This window comes from Lutra lutra, chromosome 3, assembly GCF_902655055.1.
Source record: "Lutra lutra chromosome 3, mLutLut1.2, whole genome shotgun sequence".
In the NCBI taxonomy this organism is placed as follows: domain Eukaryota; kingdom Metazoa; phylum Chordata; class Mammalia; order Carnivora; family Mustelidae; genus Lutra; species Lutra lutra.
In genome coordinates this window covers 68,585,989-68,609,560 of record NC_062280.1, presented here as the reverse complement: position 1 = coordinate 68,609,560, position 23,572 = coordinate 68,585,989, and the positions used below count along the sequence as shown (strand labels likewise).

The 23,572-nt window shown below is 43.8% G+C and overlaps 1 protein-coding gene across 2 annotated transcripts in view; it reads right to left on the bottom strand.

Annotated features, from left to right (window-relative positions):
- LOC125095718 (plasma membrane ascorbate-dependent reductase CYBRD1) overlaps nucleotides 1–4,404 on the bottom strand; it is a 34,799-nt gene extending 30,395 nt beyond the window's left edge. Inside the window, exon 1 of one of the 2 annotated variants that reach the window (XM_047722154.1) lies at nucleotides 4,118–4,404. In XM_047722154.1, coding sequence (XP_047578110.1) covers nucleotides 4,118–4,304 — 187 coding nt within the window. In that variant the 5' untranslated portion in view covers nucleotides 4,305–4,404. The remainder of the gene's footprint in view (nucleotides 1–4,117) is intronic. The other variant, XM_047722153.1, reaches the window with a different exon arrangement.
- Nucleotides 4,405–23,572: the final 19,168 nt, after the last annotated feature.

Here is a 23,572-nt window from a genome sequence, read left to right as displayed (position 1 = left end):
TTTATAACAAAAATTCTGTCTTGGGTTGCCTTGCATTGTGTCCTTATGCTTTGTAGCAAGCTTCCTTTCCCTAAAATTGGTAGGTTTTGTTCTCGGTGGTGCTCCCAAGGCTGGTTTTGGGGTAGGTATCTGGGGCACTCTCTCCATTGTCCTCTTGGCCAGGCTCTATCCCAAGAGCCTTTTCAAATACACTTACGTGGACTTGGAATGTGGTCACTTCTAGAGGCATTAATCGGATATGCCAACTGCCTTTTAAGAAGTACTCAGTTTCTTTTTGTTAGGCTTTAAAATGTTACTGAAACGTAGTTACATTTTCTCACAAAGCTAACTTGAGATCATTACACAATTCAGTTTCTCTCCCCTCAGTTTATACAGTAAACGGAGTTCTACATGTGGAAAAGGGAGGAAGATAGAATTGCTGAGACTTCTATTCCGCAAATTTAAATACTTTAATGTTCTACCTCTTACCGAATAACACATTCCACCTTGCTGAACCTTTTAAAAGGTCAGCTGCCACTTGGAGAGGGTTTATTTGTTTCAGTCTTTTCTGCGGCCTTCTTTTCGAGGGTTGTTTCTCTGGTTTCCTGGCAGTGTATTTACTTCATGGGAAACATTCCTTTCAGAGAAGCACAAAGCCTCTTCTAAGTTCTCTTTGAAACTCTTTCTTAATCACTAGATAATTACTAGATATCCCACTCGTTTAAAATTTTATTTCAGTTTTAGATATCCCATTGTTGGTTATATTCTCTTTTAGAACACATGTATTTCTCGAAATATATCTGGACTATGTGTCTGTGAGCCTCTATGTGTACACATTTATTTTGTAACTTTTCTGCTAACCCCAGAGCTTACTTTTTAAAGGTGTTTCACAAGACTCTTGCTTGTTCTCAAATGGTTTTAAGTAATGCTTACTGTTTGTGTATTGTATTTGTAAGGCATTTTATGCTTAGAATAATAACTGTAATTTAGCCTTCCCTTCCTCATCTCTAAATATTTGTGCATCACAGACAAATTCAGTTGCATCCTGTTCATTACTAGAGATCTGAAAGAGCAAAACCTAAAAATTTCCTCCCTGAAACAATTACACACAGTAAAAAAGCCCTGTTCTAGCATGACTGGTCTGTAATGTGTGCTTCCCTCCTGGCCTATAATGTTGATTACTGAACACTTACCCTTCCACTGCTGGACCCGAGGGGACACTAGCCCACTGAGATTTGTAAAAACTCGGGAGTACTATGCATGTGCCTGTCTGCAGGAAGAAACTTATGTTTATGTTGATTAGATGCAGTATCTGATTTAAGTGCTTTGCAAATCTGGAATCCAAATAGTAAACAGGACAGACATTCCAAAACTGATACAAATACCATAACTAAGCTTTAAGAAAACAAAGTTTGCATAAAATAAACAGATGAAAATTCCCAAACTATCCATTTACGAGTTTTTGGTTTTTTTTTGTTGTTGTTTTTTGTTTGTTGTTTTTTTTTTTTTTTTTTTTAAGAGAGAGTGAGAGACTCCCCTAGGTGGGGCTTGATGTCACAACCGTAAAATCACAACCTTAGCCATAATCAAGCTTAATGGGCTGAGGTACCCAGGCGCCCTTCCATTTACATGTTTTTGCCCCAAAGTGAGTATGGACAGATTAAGAAAAGCCCATAGTTTAGAGAAACTAGAAACCCTTTTAGGAAAACTCTAATGGACTCTAACAGGAATAAAGAATTTCAAGGTGTATTTTAGATGAAGTGTTTGCCCCTCTTAAGAATATTTTGCAGAAAGTAAGTATATTACCTTAAAGGCAGAGAAATGAACCCTGAAAATAAGGGTAAGGTACTTAGCTGCTCTGTGCCTTGGTTTATTCTTAAATCCCTGTGAAAGAATGCACTAGTGGGCATACAGAAAGCACTCAATAAATGTTAGTGACTGTTTTGTGACCATCTCCTCTTGGGTCAGTCAGGAAACAACTAGTATCATCTGTGTTTCCCTTATCCTCACAATTATGAGAAGACTCTGGAAAATTTCCTGGTATTAGGAGCTGGTCTGCAGTGCTGGTTGGAAGAGATGAAGAGACTGTTTCTCCTACTTTGAGCAAACAGAGGACGTTGACAGCTCTGGCCACACTTCAGGGCTCCACCACTAAGGAAAGAGTGCTTCTGATGACAGCGACTTTGGAACTGGAGTATGTTTTTTTCATTTTTGGTCAGTAGCAAAATCACCTAGACTTACGTAAGGAAATAACTTGGCTGCCTGATGGCCCTCCCACCCTGTTGCCTATGGCAACCCAGGTGAACTAAGCCTGAGCAACACCTACCACTGCATCCCAGGGTGAGAGGGTGCTGGCCACACCCGTGGAAGGCGGCAGCAACGTTTTACATGGAAACAAAAATCTTTGCTTTGCGAAAGAGATCAGAGCTCTTTTCTTCACTTGTTTGTTTTGGAGAGCCAGATACTGGTGGAGAAAAGGTGGCCTGCTCAAAGACAAGGCTTAGAGGTTTCAGCTGGTGGGCACCTCTTTCTGAAACATTTATGCTTCTATCCGTTGTTTTCTGAGCTATAACCATCCCCCCAAACACCACTTTCTACCTTCTTCTAAATACTTTATCAACCAGGCCTTGACTCCACTTTTTGAAAAGTGTCTACAAATAAATGGGGCTTGCACCACTAGCTAAAGCTTCCTTTACAGCCAAGCAGCAGAGGAAGGAAACTGTCAGGACACTGAGTGGCACTACACAGCCACAGTAAAAACCACCATGGATGGGGGGGAGCGGGGGTGCAGAGGCGAAATGGGTGAAGGTGGTCAAAAGTTACAAACTTCCAGGTATAAAATAAGCACAGCATGATGACTACATGAATAATATTATATTTTATATTTGAGCCGTGGCTGAGAAAGTAGATCTTAAAGGTCGCTAAGAGAGCACATCTTCAAAGTTCTTATCACAAGAAAAAGAACTGTGTAGCTATGTAGTGGGTGCATGTTAACTAGACTTACTGTGGTGACCATTCCGATTTATAAATCCTAAATATAATCATACACCTGGCCATGTTACACACATGAAACATATGTGTCATTATACCCCAAAACAAAAACCAAAACAAAATCTGCGGTCCACGGAACCCTCCCTCTCGGTCAGGCTCATCCCAGGCAGTGCAGGCCCGGAGCTGGCTCATGCGGGGCCAAACATGGACACGGCAAACCCCAGGGATGTCTCAAGCACAAGCCCGTCTGGGAGCCAGGCGGCCGGCAGCAGGCCCTCACCTGGCATCTCCTGCCTGATTCGGGGCCAGCGCCCAACGGGAAGGCCCGCAGGGGAAATTTCACTGGTCGGCAGCCACCAAAACAAGTTGGGCTCAAGTCTGTCCCATGACCAGGCAGGGCAGCCTAACACCCTTTTGAGTCCCAGAGGCTTCCCGGACTACACTGAACTGAACGCTCTACGACGAGTGAAACCCCAGTTGATGCTTTCCTCACCCTGGCCACCGACTGACCGGCCGACCCCTCCACTCAGGACCGAGGCTGGGACCGGGATCGACAAATTCTCGCCCCACCATTTCCCCCGTTGCGTTTCTCTCCCAATCTGCTCCCCTGTAGAAAGTTCTGAGAAAGGCCTCGCCTAAAGAGCCTCTGCGCCAAGGACCGCGCAGGCTCCGTCCACAGGGGGTGATTTTCCGGGCTACTGCGCTAGGGAGGCACGGCTCTCCAGCCTCCCTCCTGCGTCCCGGCTTCTGGGGTCACCTGGCGCTTCCAGCGCGCCCCCGCCATTCGCAGCAAAGAGTTAACCAAGTGGGGCCGGCGGAGCGGGCCACCCGCCCGGCTGCAGCTGTGCTCTGCCTTCTCCCCTCCCCGAGGCGTCTGGCCGCGCTCCCCGGCCCCGCGCGCCGCCCCAGGGTCGCCGCTGCCCGCTAGCCCACGTCGGCCGAGTCACCGCTCTGCGCTCCCGGGGCCCCCGACTCGGTCCAGCCGCCGCGCCCCGCCGTCTCCGCGCCAGGGCACCCTCCGCTCGCGCCCCGCGCGCCCCCCTCACCCCCTCGCTCGCCCACGTCGGCCCCACTCAGGTGAGAGCGATCCGTCCCGGGCCCCGGCCGTTGCGTCCCTCCCCGCTGCCTCCCAGGAGATGCCCAGTACCGATGCCCTGGATGAAGACGAAGCCAGTGACCATGAGCACCGGGTGCCAGTTAAACTCGAGCGCGGTCCCATCCCAGCCGAGTCCCTCCCGGTAGTGGAGGACCCAGATGAGGGTGAAGATCACGGACAGGAAGCCGACGAGGAGCGACGACACCAGCAGCCCCAGAAAGCCCTTGTAGCCGTCCATGGCTATCAGAGCCCCATAGCCAGCCTCAAGAACTCTGCCAGGCGGCGGCGGCGGCGGCGGCCTTAAGGTTCTGACTCCGGGGCGGGACCCGGACTTCTACTCCTGGGAGCTGCCTCCGCCCGGGAGGAGGGGCTTCCCCGCCAGCCGCTGGAATCTCGGGGCCGCCCCTGGCCCGGCATCAAATAACCCCTCCAGTTCGTTGTTGGGGCGAGAGCTGGAAGGATTCCATACCCACCGCTTGCCGTGTCCCTTGTTTGTGAGATGATTAAGGAGTAGGGCTACCGCTAGGTTTTGAGAAGAGAGGATGGGATTGTGTATTGATTTTGATTAACGAAGCCTGCTGAGCCCCAGCCCTGAGGACAGGCTGTCTTCAGTAGATGCCAGCAATGTGCCCAAGAGGCCCTACCTAACAAGGAAACTCCTTGCAGTTTGCGCTTTAGAGAGGGAAGACAGACATCTCCTGGACCTTGAATTTGCCTACACAGTGTGATAAATAATGGATCATAAAAATGCCCACCTACACAAACTAATCTGGGCCGAAGCCCCACTTTTTTTTTTTTTTTTTTAAGATTTTTATTTATTTATTTATTTGACAGACAGAGATCACAAGTAGGCAGAGAGGCAGGCAGAGAAAGAGAGAGGAGGAAGCAGGCTCCCTGTGGAGCAGAGAACCCGATGCGGGGCTCGATCCCAGGACCCCAGGATCATGACCTGAGCTGAAGGCAGAGGCTTTAACCCACTGAGCCACCCAGGTGCCCCCGAAGCCCCACTTTGATGAAATGAAATTTCACTCTTTCCGCTCTTTCCAGCATCCCTGTTACCGTCTCCATTAGACTGTCTGTTGCCTGTTGTCTGTTGCTATAAAAAGAAAAAGTGGCTCTCGCGGCCCCTGGGTGGCTCAGTCTGTTAAGCATGTCTGCCTTTGTCCTGGGATGGGGCCCCACGTCCAGATCCTTACTCAGTAGGGAGCCTGCTTCTCCCTCTTCCTCTGCCTGCTGCTCCCCCTGCCTGTGCTCTCTCTCTGTCAAATAAATAAAATCTTAAACAACAACAAAACAAAACAAAACCAAAAACGTGGCTCTGGCTGTTAGGGCCTCTAGAATGCATTTGGGAACATTCACTTCTAGCCTTCTCCTGAAGCTCATCTCCAAGGACTGGTTTACCATATTGTCTTGTTGCCATTTTGAAAGATCTCCGGATGTGCAGGCAGCGTGTGGAAGTGATTTTCAACAGAAAGACCAAGGAAGTAGGAGTGTCAAGCCCTGGTGGTAGGGCAGGATTAAGGGTTAAGAGTAGGAGGCTGCACACTTCACCCGTGTCATTATTTTTCCCTTAGCGGAGAAAGAGAGGGAGAATAGGTACATGAGAAAGAAGGCCCTGTGCCTGCAGTATAAGGCTTTCTATGGTCTGGCCCAGCCTCACCCTCCGCTCTCGTCCTTTCACACCCTGACTGGCCCTGATGTGCATAGCTGTAAACTTCTCACCCAGCTCCTGACCCCTCTACTCACATCCTTGCCTTTGAATTTTCCTGACCCCATCTCCACCAACACACCTTCTCCAAATCTGCCCTTGCCTCTGCTTTATGCCTCCACTCACCCACCTCCCCATCCAGTGCCTCTGTGTTTCATTTTCAAACTGTGATGTAATCATCTGTTCCTGTGGCTGTCTCCACTCCCCAGACCATCCCCTTGAGAGTATGAACTGTCTGATTTATCATTTTATTCTTCCTTGGCATCTAGTAGTTACTCAGTAAATGAAGCGGACTGAGCATATAAAGATCCTGGCCGGAAATAGATGACACATTCCAACTGGGCAATTTAATAATGAACGGGACTATTTGCAAAGTTGTGGGCAGGGCATAGGAAACCACAAGGGTTTGGCAGTGCCCAGGCCTGAAGGGAAGTGGGTTACTGGAATCTAGAGAACTGTGTAAAGAGGGCAGTCTCACTGAGGTTCTGGCCTTGAGTTGAGCCTGCAGCGACCTCACAGGCAGGAAGAATGAGAGGCAGGATGAATATTCCAGTCTGACTCTCTTCCCCTCCAATCTCCTGTCCAGGGTCCCAAATGGCTGACCCTTCTCAGAAGCCAGAGGGTAGCTGATGTAGTCTGTACAGGTCAGCCTTCCAGGACACACAGCAGGGTGGAAAAGGGTAGAAGCAAACCCATAGGAATGAACAGAAACTATCACCGAATCGTCCAGTTTTATTTTTTTACTTTTTTGGCTCCTGAGTGCCGTAAACATTCCCTATTTAATTTTATGCTGTTTCTCTTCCTTTGTGATCTTCAGCTAGTAATTCTTTAACAATGTCATTGTGTCCCTATTCTTTTCCCTTAACGTAGCTATTCCTTGTCCCCAGTTAACTTCTTCACCTCCTTTTCTCAACATCTGTATTCCACTCTTGAGTTTATTTTGCTCCACAGAAGCAGCAAATAAGAATCTCTGGGATTCCAGATTCCATTCAATCCAGTTAATGGATTCCATTCCATTTAACAAAACATCTTAGGAGAATGAAAACATGGCCAAATGGTACGGATGGTGTTGATTATCTTGCACTCACAAGCTAAACTGAGAGGATTTCAACTTTTAAGTTGTTCTTGTCAAAAGTTCAGAAAGAACAGAAAACCAATAAATCATGCAAGTAGTTACTAGTAAAAGTTTATTTATTGGGCACACAGCAAAAAGACAGTTTACAGACTAGGAGCATTCAAATCAAAACATGGAATGAAGTTCAGGGATACAGGTATATTGTTATAAAGCAGCTTATGTAGTGAGAAATCGGGACTATTAGTTTTTCACAGTGATTTTTTTTTCAAAGTTTTTTTTTTTTTTTTTTTTTTTATCTGACAGAGAGAGAGAGCACAAGCAAGGGGAGAGGCAGGGAGAGTGAGAGAGAAATGGGCACCCCACCAAGCAGGGAGTCTGACATAGGGCTGGATCCCAGGACCCCCAAGATCATGACCAGGGCTAAAGGCAGATGCTCAACCGACTGAGCCACCCAGGCGTCCCTCACAGTGACTGATTTTAATATTAGATTTTCTTTTTTATTTAATTTTATTTATTTATTTATGATTTTATTTATTTATTTAACTGAGAGAGAGAGACAGTGAGAGAAGGAACACAAGCAAGGGGAGTGGGAGAGGGAGAAGCAGCCTTCCCACTGAGCAGGGAGCCCTATGCTTCATCCCAGGATCGTAGGATCAGGACCTGAAGTGAAGACAGACGCTTAAGGACTGAGCCACCCAGGCGCCCCTCTCAGTGACTGGTTTTAATATTAGATTTTCTTTTTTATTTAATTTTATTTATTTATTTATGATTTTATTTATTTATTTAACTGAGAGAGAGAGACAGTGAGAGAAGGAACACAAGCAAGGGGAGTGGGAGAGGGAGAAGCAGCCTTCCCACTGAGCAGGGAGCCCGATGCTTCATCCCAGGATCGTAGGATCAGGACCTGAAGTGAAGACAGACGCTTAAGGACTGAGCCACCCAGGCGCCCCTCTCAGTGACTGGTTTTAATATTAGATTTTTGTAAAAGATAGGGAGTTGATCAGTGGTTATCTCATATCAATCTTGTGAAACACTCCAAGTTTTGGTTATGATTTCCAGAGGCATAAGCCAAAAATGACTTTGGCAAATTAGTCTTACAAAGTGAGCTAAATTAAGCTTTGCTTGTATGGCTAAACTCATTTTGTCCGTTCAGGCAATTTTCAAGCCTGGTCTCCATTTGTTTCTTAATATCCTTGAAGGACCTAAATTTGATAAAACTTGTCACTTGAAAGAGAAACATTTTTAATAAATATTGTTGTGGCTTAGTATCAACAACTTTTTAAAACAGGAGTTGTTCAATACCAGAGGTTTCCCTTGGGAGATGGTAAACAATTTGTCACCAAAGTCAGACTAGATAATCTGTCAGCAATGCTATGAAAGGGATTCCTGATGTCTGTGGGGAAAGATGGGGGGTGGGGGTGGGGCAGTGCACACCACAGGCTAGTCTTCCTAAAACCCTGGGATGCTTCAAACATGCACAGGTCGGTATAGGTTTTGTTTTGTTTTGTTTTGTTTTGTCCCTGACAGACATAGAATGCAGAGTAAAGAGATAGGACCGGAAGGGATAGAGAAAGAAAATCCAAACCCCACCCATCATGAGATCAGGAACCAGATGTCCTAGATGCATGAGGTATTGTTACATTTCTTTTGGTGCATACAGAAGTCCACTATTTTTTTTAAAGATTTTATTTATTTATTTGACAGACAGAAATCACAAGTTGGCAGGGAGGCTGGCAGAGAGAGAGAGAGGGAAGCAGTCTCTCTGCTGAGCAGAGAGCCTGATGTGGGGCTCAATCAGAGGATCCTGAGATCATGACCTGAGCTGAAGGCAGAGGCTTAACCCACTGAGCTACCCAGGGGACCCAGAAGTCCACTATTCTAATGTAAAGTGTAATAAATTGTGCCTAGTGGTTTGCTTTATGGAATAAGTGGACCATTATTTAAATTTTCAAATATTGACTGTGTGTTGGTTACTCTATTTGACCCTCCATTCTCCATCCTTCATTGCCTTGTCTTCTGCCCTGGCAGGCTCCTTGACAATTGGCTTCCAATGGGCTTTGGCCAATGTGCTGAAGATGGAGATTAGAGGGCAGGAAGAAAGAGAGGTCCACCTTTTTATCTTTCTCTGCCTCCTTCCCAGGCCATGGTTTTTGCAATGGTACATTCCTTTGCCACAACAAGGTTTGAGTGACCCCTATTCCACATCTGGAACTCTCCCAGGGTCAGGTAACACCATGCCCACTTACTTATACAGGCCCATGTGCAGTGTGAGCGCCCCCTTGCTTGTCACTTGTCTTCACTGTTCCTTGTTGGTTTTTCTTAAGTCTGTTTGCACCTCTGTAAATACTCCCTTTATTACACTGTCTTTAATGAAACTTGGCGCACACCAGCTGTTTCCTGCAGGATCCTGACAGACAAGTAGAAAAATTATCTCACCAGTGCAACTTTTCCCTTAGCCCCACCTAATTGTCTATGCCTTTTTAGGACATATTATGAAAGGATGAATATATGAACTAAGAAAAAAACCACAAGCAGGAGGAATGAACTCAAACATCTTGTTCTCCCTTCTATTGGACAAGAGATCTGGGGATCAGAAAGCTGTCTCGGTGACTCACAGCTGACACCCTGACCCAAGATGTAACCAAGCTCGGGCAGTAGTCCAAGGCTCCTTAGCAAAATAGAGCAAGGATTATGACTTTGAAAAGAACATGTTAATAAGAGGAATATACTTCCCCATGTGAGGCTAGACTGTCATGCTTTGCTGAGATATTTCTCCTCTAAAGGGAAAACTGGTGAGGAGATTAGCTCCAGCTCTGGCTGTGGGGAGACCGGTTGTGGAGTCAGCCTCTCTTATCTCTCTAACTCTAGAGGCTCTCAGAATCTACCTGCCCCAAGAGGGCAGAGCTGAAACAAAGATAGATTTCATTTCAGGAACCCCAGTTTGGGGATAGGCAGAAAGTAGCTCTCTTCCTGAGAAAGCAGATTGGGCCACCAGCCTGGGAAGCAGACACAAGAAGAGGAAGATGCCAGGGAGAACAGAGGAAGCGAGGAAAGCACTTTTAGAGGTGCCCAAGCAAAGGGCCTAACTCAATAAGGGCCTCTTTCCCCTGGAGGGTCGGTGGGGCAGGGGGAGGGGGGCCCTCCCCGCTGTGGTCATATCAAGGTGTTGCTTTTGTTTGCCCACTCTAGACTGCTCTGTAAGATCTAACTGACGACTTCATTTAATTTTTAGAATGGCGTCCATCATCATCCCATGAGAGTTTTGGGAGTTTGGTGAGGCAGGAAGCCCTTGGGAAAGGGATTAGTAATTCTTCCTAATCATCTTGCCCTCTCCTAACCATCTGGCAAAGTAAACTTACAATGTTCCTCTTCTGGTGCTAACTCCTCAGCCCAAGACATTAGTAGGTGGAGCCTTGTCCAAGCAAAGTCTGGCCTTTGCCCAGGCAGAAGAGAAATAGGATTCAATTATCTGATTCTCCGAATCTCATCCACCACCTTTATTGAATACATTAGCAGGAAATAACCAGTTGAAGAAGAACAGAATGGGGCTTGGTCATACCTAGGTTCAATTTACTTTATAGCCCTCCTCCCGACACAAACTTAAAAACCCTAGATTAAAATGTAAACTTGAGGGGCGCCTGGGTGGCTCAGTGGGTTAAGCCGCTGCCTTCGGCTCGGGTCATGATCTCAGGTTCCTGGGATCGAGTCCCACATCGGGCTCTCTGCTCAGCAGGGAGCCTGCTTCCCTCTCTCTCTCTCTCTCTGCCTGCCTCTCTGTCTAGTTGTGATCTCTCTCTCTCTCTCTCTGTCAAATAAATAAGTAAATCTTTAAAAAAAATGTAAACTTGAAGGTGAGGATTTGGTCTACCTTATTTGCTGCTGCTCTTTTAGGGTCTGTGTTTTAAAACTGTGCTGAGAATTGTTGTGATTGGGTGCATTGGACACACAGATGCGGAAAGGACTGCGGTGAAGGAAGAGGTTACTTTTTTATATTCATAGTCCCCAAGGAACAGGAAGCACTGGAAGTACGGCATGCCCCTGCAGGGCCACCCAGGGAAGGGCCAAAACCAGATGAGTAGGCAGAAAGGGGAACCACAGGCTGGAGACTTCATTGCGGTTTTTAAGGGAAGGAATGGGTGAGGCAAGGTAAGCAAGTGGAACAAACTCAGGATTGGGTAGTTGGAATAATTTCCGTGGGTTCTGGTTTATTGAGGAGGTTCCCAGTAGTCTCGTTCCTGGTCCTATGGTGATTAGGGCCAGGGGATGGTGCCCAGGAAGTACTAGAATTTGCTAAAAGAGCTAGGTAGGGGAATGGACTCTGAAGTGGTTGATCTACATATCAAAGGTGTGCTGGCAGGCCAATTGTTATCTTTAGGAATTAGTTAACCCTCAGAGGGGCAGTCCCCAGGTGCACAGGGCCCCAGATGCCAGAGCATCAAGAATATGGAAAAGAAGAAAAGACAGTTAATACAGCCTAGGACAATTGTTGACAGGGAAAAGGCATTTAAGAACACGTTTGTGGACTGCCTGACTGTAGGGTTAGATTGGAGAGCCTAAGGTCAAATCGGGGAATTTGCAAGAGAAAGAATGTTCTAGAATACCTTTCTGCCACCTCATCCAGATTTTATAAGTGCATTGGACTATTCAAGTGGGATATCAAAGTATGTTAAAAATTGGGTTATAGTATTATTGAGTAGCCAAACATCATTTTACCTTTGGAGAACTTTATTGGATGCTTCCTTTTTTGGCACTGAAATAACAGGAGTTAAGTTATTCTAATTTTTTTTTTAAAGATTTTATTTATTTATTTGACAGAGAGAGATCACAAGCAGGCAGAGGCAGGTAGAGAGAGAGGAGGAAGCAGGCTCCCTGCCGAGCAGAGAGCCCGATGTGGGGCTCGATCCCAGGACCCTGAGATCGTGACCTGAGCCGAAGGCAGCGGCTTAACCCACTGAGCCACCCAGGCGCCCCAGTTATTCTAATTTTTTAAGGGAGTTCACAGATTCAGAAATGTATTTCTAGAATTTTGACTCATGGTTCTCAGGATCTTATTGAAGTTTTAAAGAATCATGCATGTCCAAAAAAGAACTCTGAAAGTAGAACACAGAGGCTCTCTTACTTGTTCAAATATTTGGCTACGTAACTTTTTTTTTTTTTTTTTTTTTTGACAGAGAGAGAGAGAGATCACAAGTAGGCAGAGAGGCAGGCAGAGAGAGAGAGAGAGAGGGAAGCAGGCTCCCGGCCGAGCAGAGAGCCCGATGTGGGGCTCGATCCCAGGACCCTGAGACCATGACCTGAGCCGAAGGCAGAGGCTTTAACCCACTGAATGGCTACGTAACTTTTATCTGCAAACAGCTTAAACTGACCGCACTGGATCTCGGGAAGAGATTATAATTTCTATAAGAAGTTAAAAAAAAAAAAAGATTTATTAATCCATTTGAGAGAGAGCGAGCGAGCAAGCCTGGGAGAGGGAGAGGATGGGGAGGGTAGAGGGAGAGGGAGAAAATCCCAAGCAGATTCCCCGCTGGCCATGGAGCTGGACTCGGGGCTGGACTTGCGGCTCTGGATCTCTCAACCCTGAAATCAACCCACTGAGCCACCCAGGTGCCCCTCTTAGAAGTTCTTTTTAAAGAGAAAACCAAATGGTATAAATTCAAATTTTATTTTTGTTCCAGAATAATTTAGCTTGGCCTCTGTCATTTGTATGTTGCCTCCAAGACTAGATCCTTGAGCTCCAGTCAGCAGGAAGCAGTCTGGAATGAGGAAGCAGTCGTTGCTCTGGGGCTTCAATCTGCTACTTGCTTGCTGTATAATCAGACAATTTACAGGGGCCCAAAACTGGCCTGCGGTTTGCTAATCTGTGACAGGACAGCTTGGAACTAGATCAGGGTTGTGGATAGGATCTGGATGGGGGGAAAACTGCAATGTTATTTTCCTTACATTATAACTGAAATTTAGCAATTTCTTGAATTATGAATGCAGACAACAAACCCCACTAGTATTCACAGTGGCTATGACCCTGTCACCAATAGAAATCACAGATATTTTTATGTCTCATTAAGAGTTGTTACAGATACCTCAGTGTATCATTTATACTCAGCACTTTTCAGAGTCACAGCAGTTATTAGACCTGCAGATCTTATTAATGCATCAATAACAAATCACATTTACTAGTATATCATAATTTCCTTTTAAACTGTGAAAACTCCTTTTTAAATGTAATTGGTTTTCTTTGTAATCCCATTTTTAAAAATTTCATGCATTTTATTTTTTATTATTTTTTAAAAGATTTTATTTATTTACTTGACAGAGAGAGAGAGAGAGAGAGAGAGAAAGAGCAAGCACAATCAGGGGGAGCACAAGAAGGAGAAGGAGGCTCCACACCGAGCAGGGAGCCCAATGCGGGGCTCCATCCCAGGACCCTGGGATCATGACCTGAGCTCAAGGCAGAGGCTTTAACCCACTGGGCCACCCAGGTGCCCTGAATTTTATGCATTTTAAAACAATATTCGATGGGGAGGTCCATAGGTTTTCTTTAGCCTGCGAAAGAAGTCCATGGCTCACAAAAGCTTAAGAACCCCTGAGTTAAATGACCTCTAAGGCTTATTTTTGCTTTTTTAACCCAGAAATCCAGGGGAAGGCTATCAACTCAATCCAACTCACATCTTACAAAGTACGGTCACCATTCTACTATGTACGAATGTAAAAAACAATACTTGAAGCACTTGAAACATCTCTTGAAAAGCCAATCTAGAAAAACCTTGTAGTCTCTTAATCCAGAGCTACTGTTAAATGCTGAGTTGTCCTGAGTGTCATACTTCCTCAAGAATAAAAGCCTGTCCCTTCATTGCTTAATCTTTATTTACCAATGGTTTGATAGATGTGTTCTAAAAGCATAGCTGAGCTAGGCAAGAGTATCAAACATTACTTGTTTGTCATGGGTATCCTGTTGCTCTTTTGGTACCCTCCTCTCCCTCCCCTGGCTGTTCTTCCCACATTTTGTACAAGAACCCCCAACACTCAGATCTTCCTACTACTATCGAGGTCCCCGGATAGAGATTCAACCTTCTTTTACAATCTATTAATATCAAGTGATTGCAGGTCTCTTTCATGCTGAGTATTGGTGGTCATACTAACACCATGAGCATTACATATGCTTATTGACAATTGAGCATACCCTAAGCACAGTTCTATAAATTACCCATGTATTAAATAATTTGATTCTTACAACAATCCCATTTTATAGATGGGGAAACTAAGCTACCCAGAAGGTAGTCAGTCAACTTGCCCAAGTTCCCACAGCAAGGAGGTCGTGGGGTTGGGATTCAAACTCAAGTAGTTTGGCTCCATTCCTATACTTGTAAATACTATTAAACTGCCATGATTTATGTAACAAATTCCCTGTTTGTTGAGTTGACATTTATGTTGTTTATAGCTTTTCAGTACTAGAAAATTGCCTTCATGAATGTCTTCATACATAAATAATTTTACACTTCTGGTTGTTTCTTTAGGGCAAATTCCTAAAAGTGAAACTACCAGCAATTAAACAAATTGCTTAATTATCTTACAAAAGATTGCAGCAATTTGACCAGACTGTATGATCATGTCCCTTCACATCATTGCCAATAAAGGGTATTATTGTTCTGTATTTTAAAAATGTTTGGGGGTGTCTCCGTTAACTGTCTCTTGATTTTGGCTCAGATCATGATCTCAGGGTCGTGAGACTGAGCTCTGCATGGGGCTCCATATTGGGCATGGAGCCTGCCTAGGATTCTCTCTCTTCCTCTCTCTCTGCCCCTCTCTCCAAAATGCTTGCCAATCTGAGAGACATCACATGATATCTCATAATTTGTGTTATACAATGTAGTATTTCTCATGTATTAATTGGTCACTTGTATGTCTTTTGTGATTACTTGTTCCTCTCTTTTGACCATTTAAATAAAATTTTGTGTAGGGGGCGCCTGGGTGGCTAGTTGGTTAAGCCTCCCACCCTTGGTTTTGGCCTGGGTCATGATCTCAGTTTCCTGTAATCAGTCCCGGGGTAGGTTCTGTGCTCAGCAAAGAGTCTGCTTGTCCCTCTCCCTCTGAGCCTCCCTCTGCTTGTGCGCTTTCGCTCTAAAATAAATGTGTGTGTGTCTGTGTGTGTGTGTGTGTGTATAATTTTGTGTAATCTTTACTCCCCAATAAATTCTTAACATAGAGCTTTGGAAAGATTTAACTGGAAATAATAAATGTTAGTTCTTCGCTAAGCAGGACAAGACTGAGATTTCACAATGTCTTACAATGTTCCAGTGTCATGAGACCTGGGAACTTATTTGGGTTGCTGTAAGTCAGCAACACTTTGGTTTGGACCAGGGATCACTTTCTGTTCCCATATCTTATTCTTGAGATTCTCAAGCTGCTTTTCAAAAAATTTTATTCTAAAACAATTCCCTACTAAGCATGTTTCTCCTCTCAACCCTCCTTTATAGATGTCACATTTTTTAGTATAAATGCTGATTACTATTACCCATCCTACCTTAAATTACACTTCTTTGGTGCCTCAAATTTGTACACCATGAGGTTCTATTTTCAATGTTCTTCATAGATCACTAGGGAGAGGGAGAACTATGTGTCTTTCGAGGTTGCCTCCCCTTGTTAGTCCCTACATCCAGTTAATGGGTCCATTGTACCCTTGAGAAATCCATTCATTTCTCTCCATCTTTTCTGCTACTTTAATTCCAGCAACACTATTTTCAAACCTAGATTAGCAAACAACCACCCAATAAGTTTTCTGCTTCTATTCTCGCCACTCCTTCCCCAGGCCACACATTTCCTGCACTACATCAAAAGATAATCCAAAAATACAAACCTGAGCACATTCCCTTGATTAAATCTTCCCGTGGCCTCAGGTTTCAAGAAAACTTCCTTGCCATGGCATGCAAGGCCTTTCTGAATGAGCCTCATCTCTCTCTGCCCTCCTCCTGCAATCTTGGATGCCGCCATCTTGAATTATTTGTAGTGTCCCCCCAAATGTCATGCTCTTATTTCTGACCTTTACTTTGCACACGTTGTTGTTGTAGGTTAGAGTCTAGTGGCCCCATGAGCCCTCTTCTGACTGATGACTCTTTTCAGTCTGATTAAGTAGTTACAAATCAGAAGAAGCAACTAAAATTGATTCATGGGTCCTTTGCAAATATAACCATGTTTATTAGCACTCTCAACAGTTATACAGTTAGGCCTATATAGGCCTATAGTAAACTAACCAAGGAAAAGACTGTGAAATGAATTATAAGATTTTTTTTTTTTTTTTGCCATATAGCAGTCAATTTGACACAGCAAAAAAAAAAAAAAAAAAATCATAAGAATGGTGAAATAGGGGCACCTGGGTGGCTCAGTGGGTTAAAGCCTCTGCCTTCAGCTCAGGTCATGTCCTGGGATCGAGCCCCACATTGGGCTCTCTGCTCAGCAGGGAGACTGCTTCCTCCTCTCTCTCTCTCTCTGCCTGCCTCTCTGCATACTTGTGATCTCTGTCTGTCAAATAAATTTAAAAAATCTTAAAAAAAAAAAAAAGGAATGATGAGATAATGCTGGGAAAAAAGAAATTAATAATAGACATGATCAAAATTGTGCTGAGAGAAAGAGTCCTTTAATCTCAAATCAGATTACTCACTTAATATGCAATGCGTTCACCCTAAACTATGCTGGAAACAAAGAAATAATATCCCAGCTTCTCACAGCTTTGGATTAGGTTATATTTACACTGATCATACTGTAGGATATTTAAGTAGATTAAGATTTCAAAATCAATCCTTTGCAGAAGAAAGGACAGATTTTTTTTTTTTTTTTTTTTTTTTTTTAATTCACTCTGTGGGAGCCTTGGTGGCTCAGTCAGTCGAGCATCCAACTCTCGGTTTTGGCTCAGGTCATGAGCTCAGGGTCCTGGGACGAGCCCCACCCCAGCACTGAGCACCCCAGCTCTGTGCTCAGTGTGGAGATGGCTTGAGATTCTCTCTCCCTCTCCCTCTGGCCCTCTTGCTCCTGCTCTTACGTGCTTTCTCTAAAACAAATAAATAAGTCTTAAAAAAGAAAAATTCACTCTGTTCCTGGGTGATTGCTTAGCATATATGGAAGAAAAGGACTTTATCCATATATTAGTTTTATCAAAAAAAGTAATTAAACAGAGACACAAACTTAAATAGTTTGTCACTTTCAAAAACGATTTTTGCTCTACTCGTGTGGGGCAAAAGCAGCTCGGGCATATGGGAAGAAGAGGGAGTCAGTGTTCTAGGTGCTCGCTACTCAAAGGGCGGTCTATGGACAAGCTTGTTAGAAATGCAGGACCTTGGGGTGCCTGGGTGGCTCAGTGGGTTAAAGCCTCTGCCTTCGGCTCAGGTCATGATCCCAGGGTCCTGGGATCAAGCCCCTCATCGGGCTCTCTGCTTAGCAGGGAGCCTGCTTCCTCCTCTCTCTCTCCCTGCCTACTTGTGATCTCTGTGTGTCAAATAAATAAATAAAATCTTTTTTTTTTTTTTTTTTAATGCAGGACTTCAGGCTCCACTGCAGTTCTACTACATCAGAATTTGCATTTTAATAAACTTGCAGGGGATTAATAAGCACATTAAAATTTGAGAAGTTCCACCTCAAGGAGACTAGCACCTAGCAATCACAACTTAACCACCACAGCCTGGCTAGTTGTGAACCTTTCAGATGTTTAGCTAGTGCCAGGGACAGGGGTCTGTAATTTTCCAAGGCTCCGTATCTCAAATCAGTAAGCTTTTCGAAGGCCACAATCTGTCCTGAAAGGTTTCCTTTAAGAAGCCTGACCATAATTCTTGCATAGATGCTATAACTTTTTTTAAAAAAATGACTCATGTTGGAAAATAGGATGAGATTTGAGGCACTTAAATGATGCTATGATCAGAGAACCCAGTAAAACTTCAAGGTTCTTAAAAATCTTTATTTATTTGACAGATCACAAGTAGGCAGAGAGGCAGGCAGAGAGAGAGAGAGGAGGAGGAGGCAGGCTCCCTGCTGAGCAGAGAGCCCGATGTGAGGCTCGATCCCAGGACCCTGGGATCTTGACCTGAGCCGAAAGCAGAGGCTTTAACCACTGAGCCACCCAGGCGCCCCAGAACTTCAAGGTTCTTGATGGAAATGTATGCCTAGTTCAATGACCAACACATAGAAGGTGAAGTGACATTTATTTAACAATGAGCAGATTTTGACCCCATACTTCAAAGTAGTAATCTGATCTGCTAAGCTAGATCATGTGGAAGTCTCCTTTCCCCCAAATTATCCAAAGAATGGTTTGAGCTCTACCTCTCCACATTCATTCACTTATTTTTTATTTTTATTTTTTAAGATTTTATTTATTTGATATAGAGAGAGAGACAGTGAGAGAGGGAACACAAGCAGAGGGAGTGGGAGAGGAAGCAGGTCTCCTGTTGAGCAGGGAGCCTGACATGGGGCTCAATCCCAGAACCCTGGGATCATGACCTAAGCCGAAGGCAGATGGTTAATGACTGAGCCACCCAGGTGTCCCAACCACATTCTTTCGTTTAAAACAACCTGGATAGATGAGAAAGACAGAGAGGACAGAGACAAGAGACAGAGAAACAGAGAGAGAGAGAGAGACCAGGCACTATACTAGGCACTGAGAACATAGCTGAGAGCAGAAACTGACAAGGTCTCTGTCCTTATAGAACTCCCAGTCCCCTCCAAATACTAAACCTGAGTCCTGGACCTGTAATCAGTTCAAATATGAGGAAAAGTAGATCCAGTACCCACTTCTAGCAGCAGGGGAATGGAGCCCCAGGGTGTGAGAGAATGTGGAAGGCAGATAACTTGAGGGGAGGCCATTCACTCAAAAACCGTGACCTTTTACTGAGCTTTAACGTCTTTGAACACTCTATCCCTAGAAAACTCAGTCACTGTCCAAGTTTCTGACAAACTAATCAGCATTCCTCTTCCAGGAGATGCGGTAAGTGTGGGTGGAGAATGAGGGAGAAAGCAAAGGAAATAGCCTTGTCCTAGAATATAGAGAGATTATTATTTTGTGTGGTCTGTAAAAGACTAAGCCATTTCCTCCTGTACAGATGAAATTATTTCAATGTCTTGAGAATCTATTATGTGTCAGGCATTCTTCTAGGCTCTTGGGACACAGCAGTGAACAAAACAAAGACCAGTGCTCTCTTAAAGCTTTCATCCTAGTGTCCTGCAAAAGATTCGCCAAACCATGCTTCAGCTTTGAAAAGGAAAGAAAATTTTATTATTATTATTATAGAAACCTAATAGAAACAGAAGAGGGAAAGGAATCTACACATAGATGAAGGCAATAAATGAGAATAAGGCAAAAGTTACACCAAATCGGGTTTTTAACAACATCCAACCTCATTAGCTAGGGAAGTCCCGTGGAAACAGCCAGGCTGGAGAGGCCTGGGTGGAGGCCCTCCCCTCAGGTGAGATTTCCAGCTGACCATCCCCCTAAGGGCCATATTTACAGGGCAAGTAATAGGTTTCAAATTAAACAGTTGTTTGCCTACGTGCCATTTGGAGGGAGCTGCATTTCCATGTTATCAAGTTTCTGTATTTTCAAGGAGCCTGGGCTCTGTGTGTCTGCCTCCTCTTCTGGATTCCACTGGGGCGGGGTCGGGGGGGGGCAGCCTGGAGCAGGAGGGGGCGTGAGACAAGATTTGTAGCTTTGGCATCCACAACAGAAGGGCCAGCTCTGACCCGGAGGCCAGATAATACATTTCTTTTTTTTTTTTTTTTTTAACGATTTTATTTATTTGAGAGTGTAGGCAAGAGAGAGGCAGAGAGAGAGAGAGAGAGAGCGAGCAGATGCGCACAAACTGGTGGAGGTGCAGAGGGAGATGGAGAGAGGGAATCTCAAGCCAAATTCCCCTGCTGGGCGCAAAGCCAAAGAGAGAATCTCAAGGAAACTCCCTGCTGAGCGCAGAGCCTTCCAATCTAAGGACTCTGGGATGATGACTAAGCCAAAGATAGATGTGCAACCGACGGAGCCACCCAGGTGCCCCCAGATAATACATTTTAAACAATTAGGCTCCTAAGGTTAATCACAGAGCATAAGTCTTACAAACAACATTCCCTAGCCTGCCTGTGTACATGCAGGTCCAGATGGTCAGTTCTATGAGATAAATCACAAAAACATCTACCCATGCAGAACACCTAGCGAATGGGGATTGAGGGAATGCAGGCTTTGCCTGAAGAGTAAAATGCTACATCCATCTTCAGATTCCTGCCAAATACCTGGAAAGGAATCAGTCTCTCAGGATGGAACCCAGGGTTGGAGTCGTAAGGTGGTCCCAAGCAGTCAATGACATATTCAAAGACATCATGTTCAGAGTTCAACTCCCATTCAGGAGGTCCCAAGATAGCATTCTCCATATGCAGGCAGACTAAAGGCGAGAGAGTGAGGATGCTGGGCAGCTGCAGTAAGTTTTACCCGTAGTTTTAGCCCAGGCTCTCTGACAGGACTTAATATGGGACAAGGTGTGTGAATCCAGATGGTAAGATGGTTAGTATCACTATAGTATAAACCTGGGGTTTTTTTTTTCCTTGCTTGCTTCCTGTATTTTTACTTTTTAAAATTACCCAAGTAATGGGGTGCCTGGGTGGCTCAGTGGGTTAAAGCCGCTGCCTTCGTCTCAGGTCATGATCCCGGGGTCCTGGAATCGAGCCCCGCGTCGGGCTCTCTGCTCAGCGGGGAGCCTGCTTCCCTTTCTCTCTCTCTCTGCCTGCCTCTCTGCCTACTTGTGATCTCTGTTAAATAAATAAAATCTTAAAAAAAAAAATTACCCAAGTAATACTTATTTTGAAACAAACCAACCAACCTGGTAAGTTAAGGAAGCCAATTAAGAAAACACTCACCTAGGGGCGCCTGGGTGGCTCAGTGGGTTGAGCCGCTGTCTGTGGCTCAGGTCATGATCTCGGGGTCCTGGAATCGAGTCCCGCATCGGGCTCTCTGCTCGGCAGGGAGCCTGCTTCCCTTCCTCTCTCTCTGCCTGCCTCTCTGCCTACTTGTGATCTCTGTCAAATAAATAAATAAAATCTTTAAAAAAAAAAAAAAAAGAAGACACTCACCTATAACCCTCCCACCCTCCATATATAACTGCTAACATTTTGCTATATATTTTTCCAGATATTTTTTTGATGTCTCTTTGCATATATTATGTACATATCCTCAAAATAAATTCTCCATTATCTCAGCAAATGTATACTGGATGAGTACAATGAATGTGTATGATTAAAATACAATTTTATTTGGTATCCTTCAGAAGAGTTAACTTTAGAATTTATTCTGTCAGAGAATTTGCATGCTTCACCCATGTTAAACTCACAGGAAGGCCTTTTATGGAAATGTTTAATCATCTGAAAGTTCACCCTTGGCTCTGTGGTTTGGCATAGACACTGAAGTTGAGAAGAATATATTCATATGCTCTGACCTTAAATATTTTTTCAAGATTAAATTTAGAACACTTTACATTGATTCTGGACTGCTATGATTTGGGGGCATAAGGATATTTGCCATCAGCTTCACATTTCTGGTGGGAGCCTTTTAAGTGCTATGTCCTCTTTATTACTGAAATCCAGCTCCAAAGAATGAGAGATTATTTTCCTTGGAGGGTCTCCATTACTGGCAACTAGAATAAACAAAAGTGAAACTTAGAACAGAATAATTCTATCAATATGCTGGAAGCAGACTGACAGAGAAAGTCTGTGTATTTGAACTGCTTCATCTATTGGGCAAGGCACAATCTCTCTGTGCTTCACTTTTCACCTACAATTAAGTAGGGGAATGATCCAGATATTCTTTAAAAATTTTTTAAAAAGAGGGGCGCCTGGGTGGCTCAGTGGATTAAGCCGCTGCCTTCGGCTCAGGTCATGATCTCAGGGTCCTGGGATCGAGTCCCGCATCGGGCTCTCTGCTCAGCAGGGTGCCTGCTTCTCTCTCTCTCTCTCTCTCTGCCTGCCTCTCCGTCTACTTGTGATTTCTCTCTGTCAAATAAATAAATAAAATCTTAAAAAAAAATTTTTTTTAAAAAGATTATTTATTTATTTATTTGACAGAGAGAGACACAGCAAGAGAGGAAACACACACAGAGGGCGTGGGAGAGGAGGAAGCAGACTCCCCGCCAAGCAGGGAGCCCAATGTGGGGCTCGATGCCAGGGCCCTGGAATCAGGACCTGAGCCGAAAGCAGACGCCTAACGACTGAGCCACCCAGGCACCCCAATCCAGATATTCTTTACAATTCTTCTAATCCTAAGACAATTTGATCTCTAACAAATGGTACTTATCCTATGGCCCAAAAGTTTAAAATGTCAAAGTTTTCCAAGGGCAAGTGCTAAAGAGTACATGCATTGCGAAATTAACAATTTGGATAAGCTGTCAGCTTTTCTAACCATAGTGTTAAAGCTATCTACTTAGTCTGGATATATTCTGAAGGGGAACTGTCAAATCCTTGTGCAGTTTAATAAAATATAATTATGGCTCAAGCATAGCAAGTATAAAAATATATTCTGCTGGTCAAAAACATATGAGTTATTATGTCTCCAAAGACATCAAAGACCTTGAAAGTAATGTGAGTGGGAATTTGCTTTACTTTGAAGATATTCTGCATTAGACATCCTGGTGTCCTAAACTGGAAAAACTGGATGCTATGAAAATCCTTTCCTTTGTTTGCTTCCAAAGGAATTTTTTTTTAAAAGATTTATTTATTTGTTTTAGAGAGAGAGTGTGTGAATGGGGGGAGGAGCAAGGAGAAGGGGAGAAGCAGATTTCCCTGCTGAATGAAGTCATGATGTTGGGCTTGATCTCATGACCCTGATATCATGACCTGAGCCAAAATCAAGAGTCAGACACTTAACTGACTGAGACACCCAGACTTCCAAAGGAATTTATTACTATAATTTTAAAACAAGATACAGGGTTCAGTTCAATTAACAAAGTACTAAGTTACTGATTAGTGTTTATATTCTTAAGGTTTACTATATTTAAGTTTATTAGTGTGGAGGAAGCTGATCTAATTTCCTACCATAAAAATATCATTGGTGCAAAGGAATTAAGATAAGCGAGTCTGTTGCCTATTTTAGCTGTGTACCTTCAATTCCATGATATCTATTATAGGACTTTAGACTTACACGCTTATTTAAATTTGAGATAAATGATGCACAACTTAACTGACTAGATTAAAAGTTCAGCAGTAGTAAATCTTTGTAAACTTGGTTCTAGGTAGAAAAAGAAAGAAAAGATATTCTTCCATATGTAAAGAATAACACTTGGGACACTTGAGACTTGCTTTATGGTCCAGCATTTGATCAGTTTTGCTTAATATTCCATGAGTACTTTGAAAGTTCTATTTTTTTCTCCAAATCCCATAAAATCTCCTTTTTAATGAGTTTAATGAAATACTAAAATTTCAACACTAACATATACTTTGTCAAAAGGCATTGTGGTATATTTCTCTAAAATTGCATAAAGCAAATAATCTACATATATTTTAGTATTCTTAAGCAGTGTTCTTTTGAAGACAGAAACACAATAGTAAAGCAACAAGACCTTGCAAACTCTACGATTCTTAAGAATTACCTGGAAAACCCTACAGAAAAAAAGGCAAAGACTAGAAACATAACAGTTCACAGAAAAGGAAATAAAAATTTCCCTTAGATGTGTAAAAAATACTCAATCTTACCCACAGTAAAAAATGCAAATCAAAATTA